Source organism: Phyllobates terribilis, unplaced genomic scaffold, assembly GCF_046119375.1.
Source record: "Phyllobates terribilis strain yellow unplaced genomic scaffold, ASM4611937v1 Scaffold_2__4_contigs__length_985480577, whole genome shotgun sequence".
NCBI lineage: Eukaryota > Metazoa > Chordata > Amphibia > Anura > Dendrobatidae > Phyllobates > Phyllobates terribilis.
The window spans coordinates 977,497,105-977,518,608 of record NW_027362762.1 but is presented as its reverse complement, the minus strand read 5'-3'; the positions used below and the strand labels follow the sequence as shown (position 1 = coordinate 977,518,608).

Below are 21,504 nucleotides of genomic sequence, written 5' to 3'. Positions count from 1 at the left end.
ATGGTGATGATGAGGCGAATAATGGTAGTGATAGGGATGATGTTGACGATAGTGTCTGATGATGATGGTGGTGGTTATGATGTTGATTTCAGTGACGATGATGACAGCAGTGATGGTGATGATTATGATTGTGGTGTTGGTAATGATCATCACATCACTCTGTGCTTCACGCCCACCACCATCACACCTCCCCTCCGTGGTTCATGCACCCGTCAACATCACACCTCCCCCTCCATGCTTCATGTTTCCCCTTCTATCACACCTCCCCTCCATGCTTCATGCCCCCCCACCATCACACCTCCCCCTCCTTTCTTCAGGCACCCTCATTATCTCATCTCCTACTGTGTGTTTCACACTCCCTCACCATCACACCTCCCCTCCATGCTTCATGCCCCCCCACCATCACACCTCCCCCTCCTTACTTCAGGCACCCTCATTATCTCATCTCCTACTGTGTGTTTCACACTCCCTCACCATCACACCTCCCCTCCATGCTTCATGCTCCCCCACCATCACACCTCCTCTCTGTGCTTCATGCTCCTCCACCATCATACCTCCCCCTTCATGCTTCATGCACTCCAATATCACACCTCCCCCTCCAGGCTTTATGCACCCCCACCATCACATCTCCTCCTCTGTGCTTCATGCACCCCAACCATCACACCAATCCCTCGGTGCTTCATGCACCCCACCATCACACCTCCCCCTTTGTGTTTCACGCTCCCCCACCTTGACACCTCCCGTCACTGCTTCACGCACCCTCCACCATCAAAACCCGCCTCGATGCTTCATGCACCTCCCACCATCACACCTCCCCCTTCATGCTTTACGCACCCCAACTATCACACCTCCCCCTCGAAGCTTCAAGCATCCCCACCATCACATATCCCCCTCCATGTTTCACACTCCCCCACCATGACATCTCCCGCCACTGCTTCACGCACCTTCCAACATCACACCTTCCCCTCTATGTTTCACACACCTCCCATCATCACACCTCCCCCTCCGTGCTTCACGCACGCCCAACATCAAACCTCCCCCTCGGTGCTTAATGCACCCCAACCATCACACCAACCCCTCAGTGCTTCACGCACCCTGCCATCACACCCCCTCCTTGATGCTTTACGCACACAACATCACATCTCCCCCACCGTGTTTCACACTCCCCCACCAACACACCTCAACTCTATACTTCATGCACCCTCCACCATCACACTTCCTCTTCGTGCTTCACACACCCTCCACCATCACACCTCCCCTCCATGCTTCACGCACCCCCCAGCATCACACCTTCCCTGTGTGCTTGATGCACCTGTAGCACCCTGAGGATTCGGCTGCTACAGGGGTATTGCACCTCAACCCAGAGGTGTGGTATTCCACTCCCGGGTAAGGATGGAGTGTGGAGCTGAGCTCAGAAGGCTGCATGCACTACACACATCCCATTTCCGGAGGGCAGACCAACGGTACTCCCACTTAGAAATGTGCAGGTACGACCGAGTCTGTCCTTGGCTGGAGTGGGAAGGGGGTGGTACATCCCAGTAGTGTAGGGGCAGATAGGGGGAGCAGCCTGGGTAAAGTTAGGAGCTCATTGGGTGCTGGTCACCTGAGCTCACACATAGAGGGAGTATATAAGGTGGGCACCATCTAAGATCAGGGTCAGTCAGCCACAGTCAGTCTGTGAGAGGTCAGTCAGTCAGCCAGTCTTTGCAGAGAAGTCAGAGGAGGAGAGCAGAGGAGCAGAGCAGCCCCAGGCCCAGAGTGAGAGAGGAGAAGAAAGAAAGATCCAGAGGGGGAGAAAGAAGGAACTCCAAGAGCCCAAATTAGACCAGAGGGTGAAGAGTTGGCAACAGGGTACCGGATCCCAAACTGGTGGGGGCTAAAGCATACCTCAGCCAGAGACCGGAGGCCGTGGGCAGGATCTGCCACGGCCACCCACCACATCCACCCTGAAGGCAAACCACGTGTAGGGTCAGGGAACCCAAGGCCAAGGGTCTCCCAACAGAAGGCCCGAGGGAGCTGGACCTAGGTGGATCCCTGGTGGGGACGGCCAGAAGAAAGGACAAGAAGGAGGGCTCAGGGACACGCTCCGGACTTGCTTGGGGGTTGGCTGAATCCAGGACCTGGTGGACGCAGCACGGCTCGGGTGGTCACTCAAGGCCGGAGTGACCGGAATATCTGCAGTAAGTAAACACCCTGAACTGCACAACCCGACTCTGTCTTTAATTATCATCTACGCTGCACCACCACAACCCCCATCCTCTGCACCTGACCCCCTGAGGCCATACCCCTCCCGTTGGGGGTTATACTATCTAAAGCTGCACCAACACCATCAGCCTCAGCGGACCCTGCTGCAGTGGCGGCCGTAGTGACCGCAATCCAACGGGTGGCGTAGTCGACATAACGAACTTTGTAACATCTGTAGGACTGCCACATACTCTGAGCTTGACACCCTGGGCACGGACCGGGTCACAGCCACTCGGAGACTACAATCCCCCATCTGATCCGGCTCCGGGTATTCCCCTAAAGAATATGGCCCAGGGGGCGCGTCAACTTTGGCGTAGTCGGCAGGATAACGTGCCCGCAACAACCGGGTACTGCGTGCCTGAAGAAAAGTTCACCGTTACCTCAAAAAGAAGTCTCCTGCCGGTTCCGGAGGGTCCCCGCCATCGGACCCCATCACAGGTCGTTTCCCGCCGGTTGTCCGCCATTTGCAGCTTTTTCCCGCCATCCATGGAGTTTCCCGCCACTGGGAGACGATTCCCGCCATTTCCGAAGATTTCCCGCCTTGGAAGAGCGGACGCCATTATGGGCGTGCCAGAGGGTGGCAAGAGGCCGCCTCCCATCGTGGGCCGGGACCGAACATGGCGCCAAAAGTGGAAACCGCCCCCACCAACAGAGACTGTGATGCTAGAGGTGTCTGTCAGCGTGAAAGAACTGCCCCTGGAGCTGACAATCACCAAGTGGCCCCGGGACCGCCCTCGAAGTGGGAGGACTGAGAAGGAGAGAGCAAAGATGGGTGTCGCCTGGAGCAGTCTGGAGAGAGCGCACCCGGAGACAAGACGTCTGGAGGGAGAGCCAGGCAGCACCGACCCAGCGGTCAGGAGCCTGATGCGGGCCGCCACTCCAGGCAGCACCGACCCAGTGGTCAGGAGCCTGTTGCCGGTCGCCACTCCAGAAGGCCTGCTGGAGACAACGGAAGGAGAGCAGAGCAGCACCGACCCGTTGGTCAGGAGCCTGCTAGAAGCAACGACCCCACTAGGCTTAGTGGAGGTCTTGGCACAGCTCCCCCGAGATCGGGAGTGTGCACAGACCGCGCTGGAGGGCCTCGCACGGAGGATGGCCCGGGTGCAGCGAGAGACGTTAGCGGAGTGGAGCCGTGGGATGGTCCAGCAGACAAGAACTCGTCAGCGGAGCACGCCACCTGAGACGAGGAGACAGACCGTCTCTGAGGATGGCGCAGGAGGACTGAAGGCCGGAGACGGCGCCGAGAAGGGAGCCGAACGAAAGGAGGCAGGTAAAGGGGACGTCTCTACCCCAAACCGGGAAACCGCGCACCTGCCCCAGCTCCCCGTCGCAGAGCCCGAAGTATCCCCTGCCGTGCCCGTCGCTGCAACGTCACCGCCGCAGACTAGGCCTCAAACGGGAGCCGCGACCCCTGTGACGTCATACGCCTCGACCCCGAGCGTGACCAAGCAGGAAGTACCATCGGCCTGGTCGCAAGGCCTAGTACCCCCGGGCGCCGCAATACCAACAGCGCCCCCTACCTCCGCGGAGCCACCGGCCTGGTCGCAGGGCCAAGTAGCCCAGGACGCCGCCGTCCTTACGGTGCCCTTCACTTTCCAGGTGCCCCAGGCCTGGCCGCAAGGCCTGGGCAACCCGGGCGCCACCACCACCGCGCCCATAAAACCAAGAGTGCCGCATCTGGGAGAAGATCTGTTCGCCCAACATACGTGCCCGGATGGGCAGCCCTTTATATGGCCACCGGAGTTTCACCATCCTCGACTCCGGAAAGAGAGACCCCTAGACGAGCCCCTGATTCCGGTTCCAAAGCCCGTAAAAAGGACCTCGCCCCCGCTAGAGGAGGCACAGTTTGAGTGGGACCCCACCGGAGAAGATCTCATGGGGTTCACTCAGGAGACTCGGGCAGCCGCAGCGGAGCGTGCAGAGTGCTGCCGCCAGCAGCTCGAGGTCTTTGAGAGGGAGCGGAGAGAGAGGCGGGTCCGGGAACAACAAGCCCAAATAAAGAGCGCGGAGCAGAAGAGCCGGGCCAGGAGGAGTCCCCGTGCAGCTCATGGTCCCCCTTCCACCGGGACTGTGATCAAGTTTAATATGCAGCACGGGTGGGGCTTCATCCGAGATCACCGCACCCCAGGCGACGTCTTCGTGACAAGAAGAGACGTTGAGTCCCACCTACCGGAGGGACACAGGGGACGTGACCTGTATGTAGGGGACGAGGTCACCTTCACCCGGCACAAGTGTGCCAAAGGACCCTACGCCCTCCATGTGCATCGCCTGAATGAGGAGGAGCTGCGGTGTGAGGAGGAGCAAGAGGACCCGGACGGGTCTTAAGCTAAAGTTAATCACAAAGAAAGAGCAGGAGGACGTCGTCGTTGAGTACAGCAGAGTAGAAGCTGTATATAGTTGCCCGTCGGGGCACAGTGAACCGTTGCTGCTAATATAGTCCCCGTTGGGACCAGAGAATTGAACTGTTACCCGTATTTCCCTTAATCCCTCTGACCGAGGACTGAGAGCGGTCATCCCTTTCCTAAATACCTGGCCGAGGACTGAGAGCGGCCATATCCCCTTGTATATAGTTGCGCTTCCTAAAGCGCCCCCTACCGGTTTTATAGGAAAACCATTTTTCTAGAGAAACTGTTGCACTTTTCCCGGGCACACGTTGCACAGTGTCCGGAGGAGGAGCTAGAAGCAAGAGAAGTCTACGAGAATGTTATTTATGAAAAAAGTTTTATTGCTGATATATATGTTTTATATGTGTTTATTATGTTGTTTATGCAAAAATTGTATGTTTTGGTGTTTTTATATCTTGCAGCCCGAGGACGTGCTGTGATTTACCAGGGGGGAATGTAGCACCCTGAGGATTCGGCTGCTACAGGGGTATTGCACCTCAACCCAGAGGTGTGGTATTCCACTCCCGGGTAAGGATGGAGTGTGGAGCTGAGCTCAGAAGGCTGCATGCACTACACACATCCCATTTCCGGAGGGCAGACCAACGGTACTCCCACTTAGAAATGTGCAGGTACGACCGAGTCTGTCCTTGGCTGGAGTGGGAGGGGGGTGGTACATCCCAGTAGTGTAGGGGCAGATAGGGGGAGCAGCCTGGGTAAAGTTAGGAGCTCATTGGGTGCTGGTCACCTGAGCTCACACATAGAGGGAGTATATAAGGTGGGCACCATCTAAGATCAGGGTCAGTCAGCCACAGTCAGTCTGTGAGAGGTCAGTCAGTCAGCCAGTCTTTGCAGAGAAGTCAGAGGAGGAGAGCAGAGGAGCAGAGCAGCCCCAGGCCCAGAGTGAGAGAGGAGAAGAAAGAAAGATCCAGAGGGGGAGAAAGAAGGAACTCCAAGAGCCCAAATTAGACCAGAGGGTGAAGAGTTGGCAACAGGGTACCGGATCCCAAACTGGTGGGGGCTAAAGCATACCTCAGCCAGAGACCGGAGGCCGTGGGCAGGATCTGCCACGGCCACCCACCACATCCACCCTGAAGGCAAACCACGTGTAGGGTCAGGGAACCCAAGGCCAAGGGTCTCCCAACAGAAGGCCCGAGGGAGCTGGACCTAGGTGGATCCCTGGTGGGGACGGCCAGAAGAAAGGACAAGAAGGAGGGCTCAGGGACACGCTCCGGACTTGCTTGGGGGTTGGCTGAATCCAGGACCTGGTGGACGCAGCACGGCTCGGGTGGTCACTCAAGGCCGGAGTGACCGGAATATCTGCAGTAAGTAAACACCCTGAACTGCACAACCCGACTCTGTCTTTAATTATCATCTACGCTGCACCACCACAACCCCCATCCTCTGCACCTGACCCCCTGAGGCCATACCCCTCCCGTTGGGGGTTATACTATCTAAAGCTGCACCAACACCATCAGCCTCAGCGGACCCTGCTGCAGCGGCGGCCGTAGTGACCGCAATCCAACGGGTGGCGTAGTCGACATAACGAACTTTGTAACATCTGTAGGACTGCCACATACTCTGAGCTTGACACCCTGGGCACGGACCGGGTCACAGCCACTCGGAGACTACAACCCCCATCTGATCCGGCTCCGGGTATTCCCCTAAAGAATATGGCCCAGGGGGCGCGTCACACCCTCATCAGCACACCTCCCACTCTGTGCTTCATGTTCCCTCACCATCACACCTCCCACTCTGTGCTTCATGTTCCCTCACCATCACACCTGCCCCATCCGTGCTTCATGTACCAGGCACCAGGACACCTGCCCTCCATGCTTCACGTGCCCCCCCACCATGACACCTCCTGTCTGTGCTTCACGCACCACCATAGAATCATAGAATCATAGAATGGTAGAGCTGGAAGGGACCTCCTGGGTCATCTGGTCCAACCCCCTGCTCAAAGCAGGATTCACTAAATCATCTCAGACAGATGTCTGTCCAGCCTCTGTTTGAAGACGTCCATTGAAGGGGAACTCACCACCTCTCGTGGCCGCCTGTTCCACTCATTGATCACCCTAACTGTCAAAAAGTTTTTTCTAATATCTAATCTGTGTCTCCTCCCATTCAGTTTCATCCCATTGCTTCTAGTCTTTCCTTGTGCAAATGAGAACAAAGATGATCCTTCTAGAATGTGACAGCCCTTGAGATATTTGAAGACAGCTATTAAGTCTCCTCTCAGTCTTCTTTTTTGCAAGCTAAACATTCCCAAATCCTGTAACCGTTCCTCATAGGACATGGTTTGCAGACCGGTCACCATTCTGGTCGCTCTTCTCTGAACTTGCTCCAGTTTGTCGATGTCTTTTTTAAAATGTGGCGCCCAAAACTGGACGCAGTATCCAGATGAGGTCTGACCAAAGAGGAGTAAAGTGCGATAATGACTTCACGTGATCTAGACTGTATGCTTCTGTTAATACATCCCAGAATTGTATTTGCCTTTTTTGCTGCTGCATCACACTGTTGACTCCTGTTCAGTCTATGATCTATTAGTATACCTAAGTCTTTTTCACATGTGCTGTTGCTTAGCTCTATTCCTCCCATTCTGTATATGCTTTTTTCATTTTTATTGCCCAGATGTAGTACTTTGCATTTCTCCCTGTTATAAACCATTCTGTTGGTTGCTGCCCACTGCTCCAATTTATTTAGGTCTTTTTGAATCCTCTCTCTCTCTTCTCTAGTATTAGCTATCCCTCCTAGCTTTGTGTCATCAGCAAATTTAATCAGTTTACCCTCAAATCCTTCATCTAAATCATTGATAAAGATTTTGAACAATGCAGGTCCCAGGACAGAGCCCTGTGGTACCCCACTTGAGACATTCATCCAACTGGATGTGAAGCCATTTACGACCACTCTTTGAGTCCGATCACTAAGCCAGTTATGAATCCACCTAACAGTTGACTTGTCCATTCCATACTTGGTCATTTTTTCAATAAGGATGGTGTGAGATACTTTGTCAAATGCTTTGCTGAAGTCAAGATATACTATATCTACAGCATTTCCCTGATCCACCCAGTCAGTGATTCTGTCATAGAAGGAAATTAAGTTAGTCTGACATGACTTGTTAGTTACAAACCCATGCTGACTCTGGTTAATCACTTCATTCTTATCCAGGTACTTACATACATGTTGTTTAATAATTTGTTCAAAGATCTTTCCTGGTATAGAAGTCAGACTCACCGGCCTATAGTTCCCTGGGTCCACCTTCTTCCCCTTTTTGAAGATAGGAACATTTGCTCTTCTCCAGTCTTCTGGGACTTCTCCTGTTCTCCAAGAATTTTCAAAGATTATGGAGAGTGGTTCTAAAATTTCTTCTACAATCTCCTTCAGTACTCTGGGGTGTAATTCATCTGGACCTGGAGACTTGAACTCATTTATGTTAGCTAAATATTCCCTCACAATCTTTCTGTTTACAGATAACTTGGATTCTTCTATTCCTTTAATAGGACAGTGAAGATCAGTTGATGTTACATTTTCTTTCTGAGAGAAAACTGATGCAAAATAGGAATTAAAAAGTTCGGCCTTCTCAACATCCTTTCTTACCATTTCACCATTTTCATCCTGTAAAAATCCTATAGCATCTTTGACTTTTCTTTTACTTTTGACATACCCCCAAAATCCTTTTTTATTGCTTTTGACATCTCTTGCGAGCCTTAATTCATAGTCAGCTTTAGCTAACCTGATACGTGCCTTACAGTTTCTGCAGACTGCATTATAATCTTCTTTAGATATGCCTCCCTCTTTCCATTTGATAAACATTTCTTTCTTTCTTTTGAGCATGTGTTTAAGTTCTGTGTTCATCCATCCTAATTTCCTTAAATGCTTCCCATTCTTCCTGCTTTTCGGGATTGTTAACGATTGTGCTTTGAGAATCTAATTTTTAAAAATCCCCCATCCTTCCTGGACATTTTTGTCCTTAAGGATATCCAGCCATTGGATCCCTCCTATTCTCTTTCTGAATCATTTAAAATCTGCCTTTCTGAAATCTAACCTTGAAGTTTGAGTCTTCACATGTCTTCCTCCTCTAGTTATCCAAAATTCTATAATAGCATGATCGCTGTCTCCTAAGGTCCCAGCCACTTTTACCTCCTCAACCATTTCCTCCCTGTTTATAAGGATTAGATCCAAAGTAGCAGATCCCCTTGTTTTCTCCCCTACCTCTTGGAAGATAAAGTTGTCAGCAAGAGAGGATAAGAATTTGCTTGACCTGTTAATTTTACTGGAGAGAGATTCCCAACAAATGTCTGGATAGTTGAAATCTCCCATGACCACTACGCCATATTTTTTGGAGACCATCATTATACCTCCTCTTTATGCTTCACAGTGGGCAGCATACATGGAGAAACCATCCGCTCACCTCTTATGCATCTCTAGGTTGGTAGCAGAAATCTCACGTTATGACTCCTGAGACCCCAGTATACATTTCCACTGATCGTACTGCTCGGTCCATACAAGTCTATTGTTGTTTGAAGTCCTCAGTAGAGGCTGATCTGCAGCAATTTGAATATAAAGGCCACTCTTATCGATCTCCTCTGATCAGCTGATGTTGGGATGTGTCTACTACTTGATGTCTGTGCATCATTTAAGAGCTGATATCTTAGCTGATGTCACTTTGAGTTTCCCGAGGCCAGAAACTCTGATGAACTTATCCTCTGCAGCAGAGGTTATTTTTCATTTTATTTTCCTGGGTCTTCATGAGAAACAGTTTCATCACAGTGATTCATGGTGTTTATGACCTCACATAAGGATACCATCAAGGTTCTAGCAATTTTCCATAGAAACAAAAAGTCCCGACACTCATGTGCTGGTTAATGCTCTTTAATGGAGATCCACAACACAGAACTTAACACATGCTAAAATGGAAGAAAGAAATGTTTATCAAATGGAAAGAGGGATGCATATCTAAAGAAGAATATAATGCTGTCTGCAGAACTTGTAGGGCGCGCATCAGCTTAGCTAAAGCAGATAATGAAATAAGGCTTGCAAGAGATGTCAAAATCCAATAAGAAAAAATTTGGGGGGTATGTCAAAAGTAAAAGAAAAGTCAAAGCTGCTATAGGATTTTTACAAGATGAAAATAGTAAAGTGGTAAAAAATGATGCTGAGAAGACCGAACTTTTAAATTCCTACTTTGCATCTGTTTTATCTCAGAAAGAAAATGTAACATCAACTGATCTTCACTGTCATATTAACGGAATAGAAGAATCCACACTATTTATAAACAGAGAGTGAATACTTAGCTAACATATATGAATAGAAGTCTCCAAGTCCAGATGAATTACATCCTAGAGTACTGAAAGAGATAGCAGAGGGAATTATTGAAGCACTCTAAATAATCTTTGAAACTTCTTGGAGAACAGGAGAAGGTCCAGAAGACTGGAGAAGAGTGAATGTTGTCCCTATCTTCAAAAAGGGGGAGAAGGTGGACCCAGGGAACTATAGGCCTGTGAGCCTTTGTTATGCACACGCCCGGACTGACTGGCGTGTGCGGGTGTTGTGGTTCCACTGGACCATGGACCGGAGAGTGCCTGGAGGGGCGTGACTAAGTATCTGGCCGATCCGACCAAGGTGGCACGACGGCATACGACGCCAGTGCACCAGGGAGAAACCGGGCAGAGGGACCAGGTGCTACTCCAGGTCAAACTCCGGACACGGGGGTTGACCCACACTAGGATTACTGGAACAGGCAGGTTAGGCTGGCACAGACTGGTGGATGTAAGCAAACACGGCAGGTATGCAGATGGGTGGATACAGGCGAGTATGCAGGCAGGGAGGTACTGGCCGAAAGGACGGGCTGGAGCACAGAGAGGTTAAGACCCAGTACAGACTGGGTCACAGAACCGCAGATGCGGTAGACAACCACAGCAGAGAGGGAACGCCCGAAGCGGTGGGCAAGAACAGAGCAGGACGGGGCTGCAGGAGCAGCGAGCACAAGCAGGGCAGGACAGGACTGCCGGAGCAGCGGGCAGAAGCAGGGCAGGGCGGAAACCGCAGAAGCAGTAAGCAAGATAAGAGCAGAGCAGAAACCGCAGGAGCGGCAAGCAAGGCAAGAGCAGAGTGAAAACCGCAAGAGCGGCAAGCTAAGCAGGAGCAGAGCGGACACCGCAGAGCGGTAAACAAGGCAGGAGCAGAGCAGAAACCGCAAGAGCGGCAAGCTAAGCAGGAGCAGAGCGGACACCGCAGAGCGGTAAACAAGGCAGGAGCAGAGTAGAAACCGCAAGAGCGGCAAGCTAAGCAGGAGCAGAGCGGACACCGCAGAGCGGTAAACAAGGCAGGAGCAGAGCAGAAACCGCAAGAGCGGCAAGCTAAGCAGGAGCAGAGCGGACACCGCAGAGCGGTAAACAAGGCAGGAGCAGAGCAGAAACCGCAAGAGCGGCAAGCTAAGCAGGAGCAGAGCGGACACCGCAGAGCGGTAAACAAGGCAGGAGCAGAGCAGAAACCGCAAGAGCGGCAAGCTAAGCAGGAGCAGAGCGGACACCGCAGAACGGTAAACAAGGCAGGAGCAGAGCAGAAACCGCAAGAGCGGCAAGCTAAGCAGGAGCAGAGCGGACACCGCAGAGCGGTAAACAAGGCAAGGGGATAGGACTCTGTTCACAAAGAACAGACGGAGAAGGAAAGGCAGAACCAGAAGCACGCACAGTACTTACATAGAAGTAGCGAGCGTACACTAAATTCACAACAGAGGTACAGAGACGACGAGAAGGAATTTAGGAGCGGGTTCAGACTCTGCAGAAAGACGCAGAAAACAGACATAGAGGGAAAAGGGAGACAAGGTTAAAGTAGAAACGAGGCACAGACAACAGGGAACAGAGGAACGGGAACAGAGACAGCAAGGCAGGAACACAAACAGGACTCTGTTCAGACGGGAACAGATACCGCAAGGCAGGGACACAAACAGGACTCTGTTCAGACGGGAACAGATACCGCAAGGCACAGACAGGCAGATCTAGGAATACGGCCCCTAGAAGGCGAAAGAACAGGCAAGAGGCGTGTTCACAAGAACAGACCACAGTTCAGACACAGAACTGGAAAACAGGCAGGAAAACAGGATAGGACCTGGCATGTCAGAGACAAAAAGCCAACTGACAAGAAACAATGCTCAGGCGCCATCTTGAGGAAGAAGGTGGTAAAAATACCCAAAGATGGACAGCAATAGGCTGAAGGTGCAACAGGGGCGTGTCCGCAGCAGGTACAAGAAACAGGAAGTTCAGCGGGCGTCGCCCTATGCAGCCAAAGTGGAGCAGAGCAGAGCACAAGGAAAGAAGCCAGACCAGGAAGCTGGGCGGGAGATGAAGTTTGCGATCTTGCATGATGAGAGATGGAACACCATGCAAGAACGCCGCCAGGTATGCTACAGTACCCCCCCCCCCTTACGCCCCCTCTTCTTCAGGCCTGCAAGGATCTTCCGCAGGGAATTTGGGGGCCAATCCCTCTCTTCAAGGAGAATACTTCTATTGTCCACAGGAGGAGACAAAACTGGTCTTATAATCTGGATGGCTAGGATGCGACTTCCCATCCAGCCATCTTCAGCAACAGATGAAACGGGTGAAGTACCAGAAACAGCACATAAAAAAGTCTCTCTACATTTATTTTTAGGCAGCACCCCAAAAAGTTCAGGAGACAACTGGAGGTCCTCTGCCGGGTTGGAGGGGTGCAGAGATTCGGGGGTAGCCTCTGCTTCGGGGTACATCTTGTCAAGCTCACAGGATGAAATGGGCAAAGTATCAGGTACAAGGTGTAGAGAAGACACTGCCTCTTTGTTATGTGGTGGTACCCCGGAGGATTCAGGAAACAACTGGGGGTCCTCTGCCAGGTTGGAGGGATACCGAGACTCGAGGGTAACCTCTGCTTCGGAGTACACAAGGTCAGACTCACTGGAAGAAGCGGGCGAGGTATCAGGTACCGAGTAAAGGAGAGTCTCTGTCCATTCGCTATCAGGTAGCATCCCGGAGGGTTCAGGAGATGACTGGAGGTCCTCCGCCTGGTCGGAGGGGTGTAGAAACTCGGGGGTAACCTCTGCTTCGGAGTACACTAGGTCGGACTCACTGGAAGAAGCGGGCGAGGTATCAGGTACCGAGTAAAGGAGAGTCTCAGTCCATTCGCTATCAGGTAGCACCCCGAAGGGTTCAGGAGACGACTGGAGGTCCTCCGCCTGGTCGGAGGGGTGTAGAGACTCGGGGGTAACCTCTGCTTCGGAGTACACTAAGTCGGACTCACTGGAAGAAGCGGGCGAGGTATCAGGTACAGAGAATAGGAGAGTCTCTGTCCTTTCGCTACCAGGTAGCACCCCAAAGGGTTCTGGAGACAACTGGAGGTCCTCTGCCTGGTCAGAGGGGTGTAGAGACTCGGGAGTAACTACCACTTTGAGGCACCCATTGTCAGGCCCACAGGACTGAGCGGACGAAGTATCGGGTACCGGGTGTAGGGAAGTCTCTCTCCAATTGTCATCGAGTGGTATCCCGGAGGATTCAGGAGGCAACAAGGGGTCCTCCGCCAGGTAGTAGAGGTGTACAGACTCGGAGGTAAACACAGCTTCGGAGCATCCTTGGACATGCACACTGGTTAAAGTGGGTGTAGAATCTGATGCCAGGTGCAGGAAGCTCTCCTGTGTGGATTCTGGATGGGTAGCAGTCTCTTCTGGCTGGAGAACTGGTGCACCACCCACGCACATCACCCGCTGGGGCTTCTCCGGGATACAGGAAGATGAAGCTTCAGTAGGGACTTCAAGGTTGGGGTCAGGAGGTCTCAGGGAGGACAGACCCTGGCGTGACGGCTTGCCTCTGCATCTAGCACGTCTGGACTGCCTCTTGAGGTTGGGAGCAGTATTCCGGAGAGTGTAGTCATCCTGAGTGGATTCAGGGCAAGCAACAGTCTTTTCGGGCAGGAGAACTTGTGCGCTACCTATGCACATTACCCGTCGGGGCTGCTCCGGGATACAGGGAAGTGAAGCTTCAGCAGGGGCTTCAGGGTTAGGATCATCGAAAGCCAAAAGGAAGGCCACCAGGAAGGCCTGTAGGTCAAGAACGATAGGATCCTGTGCTTCCCATAGGGGGTTGATCCATTCCAAGGCATCACCCGCTAGGTTGGACATTATAAATCCCACCTTAACCCGATCAGAAGAATAGGCATTAGCATAGAACCGGAACTGCAGCAAGCATTGCCACACAAATGCACGGCATTGTTTTGGATCCCCGTAGTACCGTGGTGGATCCGCGGGAGCAGGTGCAGCTTCAGCAGGGACTCCAGGGTTGGGGTCATCGAAGACCATTAGGAAGGCCACCAGGAAGGCCTGCAGGTCAAGGACGATAGGATCCCAAGCTTCCCATAGGGGGGTGACCCACTTCAAGGCATCCCCCGCTAGGTAGTCAATTATAAATGCCACTTTAGACCAATCAGAACGAAAAGAAAGAGGGTAGAACTTGAAGTGCAGCATGCATTGCTCCACAAATGCACGACTTTGTTTTGGATCCCCATAGTACTGGGGCGGATCCGCAGGAACGGGTGCAGAAAGCTCCATCTGGACGGGTGCGAAATTAGCCTGGAACTCAGCTAGAGAAAAAAAAAAAATTATTTATTTATTTTTAATGCACGTATTAGCTGGAAAACGTCTCAGAGAGCGAAGGCCGTGGGGCTCAACGGGAACCATGGCCTGAGCATGCTGTTATGCACAAGCCCGGACTGACTGGCGTGTGCGGGTGTTGTGGTTCCACTGGACCATGGACCGGAGAGTGCCTGGAGGGGCGTGACTAAGTATCTGGCCGATCCGACCAAGGTGGCACGACGGCATACGACGCCAGTGCACCAGGGAGAAACCGGGCAGAGGGACCAGGTGCTACTCCAGGTCAAACTCCGGACACGGGGGTTGACCCACACTAGGATTACTGGAACAGGCAGGTTAGGCTGGCACAGACTGGTGGATGTAAGCAAACACGGCAGGTATGCAGATGGGTGGATACAGGCGAGTATGCAGGCAGGGAGGTACTGGCCGAAAGGACGGGCTGGAGCACAGAGAGGTTAAGACCCAGTACAGACTGGGTCACAGAACCGCAGATGCGGTAGACAACCACAGCAGAGAGGGAACGCCCGAAGCGGTGGGCAAGAACAGAGCAGGACGGGGCTGCAGGAGCAGCGAGCACAAGCAGGGCAGGACAGGACTGCCGGAGCAGCGGGCAGAACCAGGGCAGGGCGGAAACCGCAGAAGCAGTAAGCAAGATAAGAGCAGAGCAGAAACCGCAGGAGCGGCAAGCAAGGCAAGAGCAGAGTGAAAACCGCAAGAGCGGCAAGCTAAGCAGGAGCAGAGCGGACACCGCAGAGCGGTAAACAAGGCAGGAGCAGAGCAGAAACAGCAAGAGCGGCAAGCTAAGCAGGAGCAGAGCGGACACCGCAGAGCGGTAAACAAGGCAGGAGCAGAGCAGAAGCCACAAGAGCGGCAAGCTAAGCAGGAGCAGAGCGGACACCGCAGAGCGGTAAACAAGGCAGGAGCAGAGCAGAAACCGCAAGAGCGGCAAGCTAAGCAGGAGCAGAGCGGACACCGCAGAGCGGTAAACAAGGCAGGAGCAGAGCAGAAACCACAAGAGCGGCAAGCTAAGCAGGAGCAGAGCGGACACCGCAGAGCGGTAAACAAGGCAGGAGCAGAGCAGAAACCGCAAGAGCGGCAAGCTAAGCAGGAGCAGAGCGGACACCGCAGAGCGGTAAACAAGGCAGGAGCAGAGCAGAAACCGCAAGAGCGGCAAGCTAAGCAGGAGCAGAGCGGACACCGCAGAGCGGTAAACAAGGCAGGAGCAGAGCAGAAACCGCAAGAGCGGCAAGCTAAGCAGGAGCAGAGCGGACACCGCAGAGCGGTAAACAAGGCAAGGGGATAGGACTCTGTTCACAAAGAACAGACGGAGAAGGAAAGGCAGAACCAGAAGCACGCACAGTACATACATAGAAGTAGCGAGCGTACACTAAATTCACAACAGAGGTACAGAGACGACGAGAAGGAATTTAGGAGCGGGTTCAGACTCTGCAGAAAGACGCAGAAAACAGACATAGAGGGAAAAGGGAGACAAGGTTAAAGTAGAAACGAGGCACAGACAACAGGGAACAGAGGAACGGGAACAGAGACAGCAAGGCAGGAACACAAACAGGACTCTGTTCAGACGGGAACAGATACCGCAAGGCAGGAACACAAACAGGACTCTGTTCAGACGGGAACAGATACCGCAAGGCAGGGACACAAACAGGACTCTGTTCAGACGGGAACAGATACCGCAAGGCAGAGACACAAACAGGACTCTGTTCAGACGGGAACAGATACCGCAAGGCACAGACAGGCAGATCTAGGAATACGGCCCCTAGAAGGCGAAAGAACAGGCAAGAGGCGTGTTCACAAGAACAGACCACAGTTCAGACACAGAACTGGAAAACAGGCAGGAAAACAGGATAGGACCTGGCATGTCAGAGACAAAAAGCCAACTGACAAGAAACAATGCTCAGGCGCCATCTTGAGGAAGAAGGTGGTATAAATACCCAAAGATGGACAGCAATAGGCTGAAGGTGCAACAGGGGCGTGTCCGCAGCAGGTACAAGAAACAGGAAGTTCAGCGGGCGTCGCCCTATGCAGCCAAAGTGGAGCAGAGCAGAGCACAAGGAAAGAAGCCAGACCAGGAAGCTGGGCGGGAGATGAAGTTTGCGATCTTGCATGATGAGAGATGGAACACCATGCAAGAACGCCGCCAGGTATGCTACAGCCTTACTTCTATACCAGGAAATATTTTTGAACAAATTATTAAACAACATGTATGTAAGTACCTTTATAAGAATGAAGTGATTAACCAGAGTCAGCATGGGTTTGTAACTAATAAGTCATGTCAGACTAACTTAATTTCCTTCTATGGCAGAATCACTGACTAAGTGGATCAGGGAGACAGAGTAGATATAGTATATCTTGACTTCAGCAAAGCATTTGACAAAGTATCTCACACCATCCTTATTGAAAAAATGACAAACTATGGAATAGACAAGGCAACTGTTAGGTGGATTCATAACTGGCTTAGTGATCGGCAGTGTGGGGGATACTATAGTGAGGGGCAGTCTGAGAGATATTATTTAGAGGGGCAGTGTGTGGGAGGATATTATGGAGAGCGGCAGGGGAGGAATATTATACAGAGGAGCAGTGCGGGTGGGGACATCATGAAGAGGAACAGTGTAAGGAGAAACTATAGAGAGGGGCAGTGTGGGGAAGATATGGAAGGAGGCATTGTGGGGGAATATTTTTGAGAGGCGCTGTGTGGGGGGTTATTACTTAGAGGTGCTGTGTGGAGAGGGCATTATGGAAAGGGGCAGTGTGGAGGAATATTATGAAGAGGGGTTGTTTGGAGGAATATTATGGAGAAGAGCTGTGTGGAGGGATATTATAGAGAGAGGCAGTGTAGGGGGACATTATAGAGAGAGGCAGTGTAGGGGGACATTATGGAGAGGGGCTGTGTGGGGGGACTTTAGGGAGAGGGGCAGTGGCGCAGAAATATTATGGAGAGGGGCAATATGGGGGGATATTATAGAGAGGGATTGTGTGGGGGACATTGTGGAGAAGGGCAGTGTGGAGGGAATATTATGGAGGGGTTATGCGGTGGGACATTATGAACAAGGGCTGTGTGTGGGTAAATTATTAATAGGGGCACTGTCGGGGGGAATATTATGGAGAGGGGCAAGGTGGGGGTGTTATAGAGAGGGACTGTGTGGGGGAACATTATGGAGAGGGGCAGTATGTAGGGGCTGTGTGGGGGGATATTGCGGAGAGAGGCAGTGTGAATGGAATATTATGGAGAGGGACTGTGTGGAGGAATATTTTGGAGAAGGGCAGTGTGGGGGGATATTATGGAAAGGGTCATGCGTAATTTATTATAGTGAGGGGCAATGTGTGAGAGAATATTATGAAGAGGGTCAGTGGGGAAATATTATAAAGAGGAACAAGGAACAATGTGGATGGGGACATTATAGAGAAGGGCAGTGTAAGGAGATACTATAGAGAGGGGCAGTGTGAAGGGACATTATGTAGAGGGGTAGTGTAAGGGGATATTATAGAGCGGGGCAGTGTTGGAGATACTACAGTGAGGGGCAGTGTGGAAGATATTGTAGAGGGGCAGTGTGTGGGAGTATATTAGGGAGAGGGGCAGTGGGGGATATTATACAAAGCAGTAGTGTGGGTGGGGACATTATGGAGAGGGGCAGTGTAAGGGAATATTATAGAGCAGGGCAGTGTGGGGGATAATACAGTGAGGGGCAGTGTGGAAGATATTGTAGAGGGGGCAGTGTGTGAGAATATATTATGGAGAGGGGCAGTGGGGGGATATTATACAGATCTGTAGTGTGGGTGAGGACATTATGGAGAGGGGCAGTGGAAGGAAATGCTATAGAGAGGGGCAGTGTGAGGGGATACTATAGAGAGGGTCAGTCTGGGGAAATATTATGGAGAGGGGCTGTGTGGAGGGTGTTTTGGAGAGGGGATGTGTGGAGGGATATTATGGAGAGGGGCTGTGTGGGGATAATATGAAGAGGGGCTGTGTAGACATACATTATGGAGAGGGGCAATGTGGAGGAAATATTATGAAGAGGGGCTGCGTGGGGAATATTACAGAGAAGGGCTGTGTGGAGGAAATGCGCAATGTGGGGGGACATTATGGAGAGGGGCAGTGTGGAAGATATCATAGAGAGGGGCAGTGTGGGTGGGGACATTATAGTGAGGGGCAGTGTGGGGTGGATCTTTTGTGCAGGAAGCACATTGAGGGACAATTATTCAGGGGCTTAGCATCATTGATATTTTTATTCATGGGGTAGTATGACACTTTCATTTTTAAGGGTACCGTGTCGGGAAGTGCTGGTGAAGAGGGAAGTGTGGAGAGACGAGCTCTGGGCATGAAATCTCATCATGGTGTCTGTGTTTCAAAGAGATAAAAGGGATGGGAACAACTCCAATCAGAGATGTCGTTTATAAGGCACCTAGATGTAAACATTTAGTTGTGATACTGACTGCGTGTTATCAGTACTGTGGTTCCTGTATGCAGTCTGATGATGGCTGGTTGTTAGGAATCGTGGTTCTCTGCTCCCACCTGGGAATGGAGCAGGTCTGGTACTACGCTACTCCGGTCTCAGGCGTCGCCATTGTCCTGACCCTGGAGGCGGAGCTACTCCGTGTACAGGGAAACCGTCCCAATCTTATGGAGCATTGCTTTCTGATGTTGTAGGATGTGTGAGGACTCGGGTTGCCAGGTCTCGCACTGATTTTCCCGGTTGCCAGGAAACACAGGACACTGCTGTGTCTGGCACTAGGCAGTGGTGGGATGTTGCCCATTTTGCTGTACAAGCTAGCAGGTAGTGGTTGTCTGGGGATGATTGGGAGGTATTCAACACCTTATCATTGGGTGGGCTTTTTAACCCTGTTCCCAGCTCAGTCCTTTGCTGTTTATTGCAGTTCCTATGTGCTATGGTGGTGAGTGGTGCTAACAGTAGTGTTCTCTCAGGGGTTTTCTAATTTTCTCTTCTGGTTACACTTCCTGGAGTTCTTGCTGAGGTACTCATCTGGTCCTTGACTGGGCACCGACCGCGTCACCAGCTGTCCGGCGACAGTGGGTCTGGGAAGGGCTGTGCCAAAGTCCCCCTCACATTTATTGGGAGCTGGGTGAAGAGTAGTCCCAGCCCTAAAGGGCTCACCTAGCTGGGCAGCTTGCACCTCGTCTGTGGCTGTGCTTTTGCTGGTTTGGTGCCAGTCTTGCTGGGTCTAACTACGTAGTGTTTGAGACCGTGCATCAATCGCATAACAGTACGTAATCAGAACCCTCTCCTACTCATCCCTGACCTCTTTAACCAACTGCTGGGGACAAGTTGGTTTACTAAGTTGGATCTCTGGGGGTCTTATAATCTTGTTAAAATAAAGGAAGGGGATGAGTGGAAACGACCTTCAATACCCCGAGGGTCATTATGAGCATTGTGTCATGTCCTTTGGGCTCTGTAATGCTCTGGCTCTGTTTCAGACACTTATAAATAATATAATCTGTGATCTCCTGGGTATTTATGTTATTGTTTACATCGATGATATTCTCATCTTCTCCTGGCTGCGCTTCTACCTGGTGCTTCTACCTGGCTCTGCTTAGGGACCATGTGTGCTCCAAAGATTAGAGGATCATTATCTTTATGTCAAAAAAATGTGTTTTCAAAGTGCAGGAGTTGTGGTTCCACGGACTCATTCTGTCCCCCAAGGGGATTCGGATGGACCCTGAGAAGGTGAAGGTGGTGTTGGAGTCGGCACAACCGGTTAATCCCAAGAGATTGCAGCCTTTTTTTGTGTTTTGCCAATTTTTACAGGTTTATTAAGGGTTTTTCCAAGGCGGTGAAACCTCTCACCGATCTTACCCATAAGGGGGCAGACATGTCTAATTGGGGACTGGAAACCATTAAGGCCTTTAATACACTTAAGAAGGCTTTTTCCTCCTCTCCAGTTTTGGTCCAGCCTGATGTCAATAAGCCCTTTGTGGTGGAAGTGGTAAAGATGTTGAAGCTTATGTTCAGGCATGCAAGATCTGAGCCAGGAAAAAGTTGCCCCGTGTCGCCCCAGCAGGGAAACTTTTCCCTTAGCCCATTCCTGCACATCCTCGGTCTCACATATCCATGGACTTCATTATGGATCTCCCTGACTCCAAGGGTATGACTACGGTGTGGCCTATTGTAAACCGATTTTCTAAACAATGTAATTTTATTCCTTTGGCTCAGTCGCCCAGTGCTCAGGACTTGGTAGATTTGTTCCTTGCTCAGGTGGTAAGATTACATGGGGTTCCTATGAATATTGTCTCCGATCGTGTGTCCAAGTTAATCTCCAGATTCTGGAGGACTTTCCGTAAATGCCTCTGGTTGGAACTCCCATTTTCATCTGCATACCATCCTCAAACTAATGGGCAAATGGAGCGAACCAACAAGTGTCTTGAGTCCTATCTAAGATGTTTTTGCTCCCATACTCATGATTGGGTATCATACTTAGCCTTGGCAGAGTTCGCCCTAAACAATAGACACCACGATGGCTTGGGTATGTCACCCTTCTTCTGTAATCTAGGATTCCATCCTAGATCCCCTTGTTTTGAGTGAGGAGACGATGTCCTTCCGGCGGTCTCTGACATCCACCGCCTCCGGAAAGTTTGGGGTGAAGCCTGTATCCATCTCAAGAAAGCAGGGGACTGCATGAAGAGGCAGGCAGATAAGCATTGTCAGCAAGGTTGCAAATTCAGGTTGGGGGACAGAGTTTGCATGTCTACTAAGAATCTCAAGATTAAGGTACCTTCTCCTAAGCTCGTACCCAGGTTTATAGAACCATTTCACATTATCGAGGTTGTCAATAAAATTATTTTCAGGTAAGTCTGCCTTCCTCTATGCAAGTTCCCAATGTTTTTCCACAAGATATTATTAAAGAAGGTGGTTACTCTGCTTGTGACCCTGGATCCTCCTCCTATTCTGGTTGATAATACTGAAGAATTTGAAACAAAAGTATTGCGTAGAGTCTCTCTTGGCTGTGATTTTGGAAAGGTCTTTCTCATCATTCACAGGCCAGGGGGAAGATAGCAGGGCCTCATGTCTCATTGTTTCAGTATTTAATCAATTTGCATAGTTTGTCTTCTGTTGATCTGCAGATCAACAAACTATCTGGCCTGGTTCAATATGTAATTAGCATATTAGTAAACATCATTGTTCCATGACCCTGAGTCACTGTCCTCCGGAGATAACAGACAATAAGTTGCAGTAAGTGTCAACATTCAGGCTTATACAAATAATACCCCTGGACAAAGCATTTCCTTTGCGA

General features: G+C 51.2%; 1 protein-coding gene across 3 annotated transcripts in view; it reads left to right on the top strand.

Annotated features, from left to right (window-relative positions):
- Window positions 1–21,504, top strand: part of CD2 (CD2 molecule) — a 161,837-nt gene that overhangs the window by 56,471 nt on the left and 83,862 nt on the right. Inside the window, exon 1 of one of the 3 annotated variants that reach the window (XM_073670886.1) lies at window positions 16,252–16,400. The exons of the other annotated variants lie outside the window; for them this stretch is intronic. Coding sequence (XP_073526987.1) covers window positions 16,373–16,400 — 28 coding nt within the window. The 5' untranslated portion in view covers window positions 16,252–16,372. Of the gene's footprint in view, window positions 1–16,251; window positions 16,401–21,504 lie in introns of those variants that run through there. 3 annotated transcript variants of the gene reach the window in all.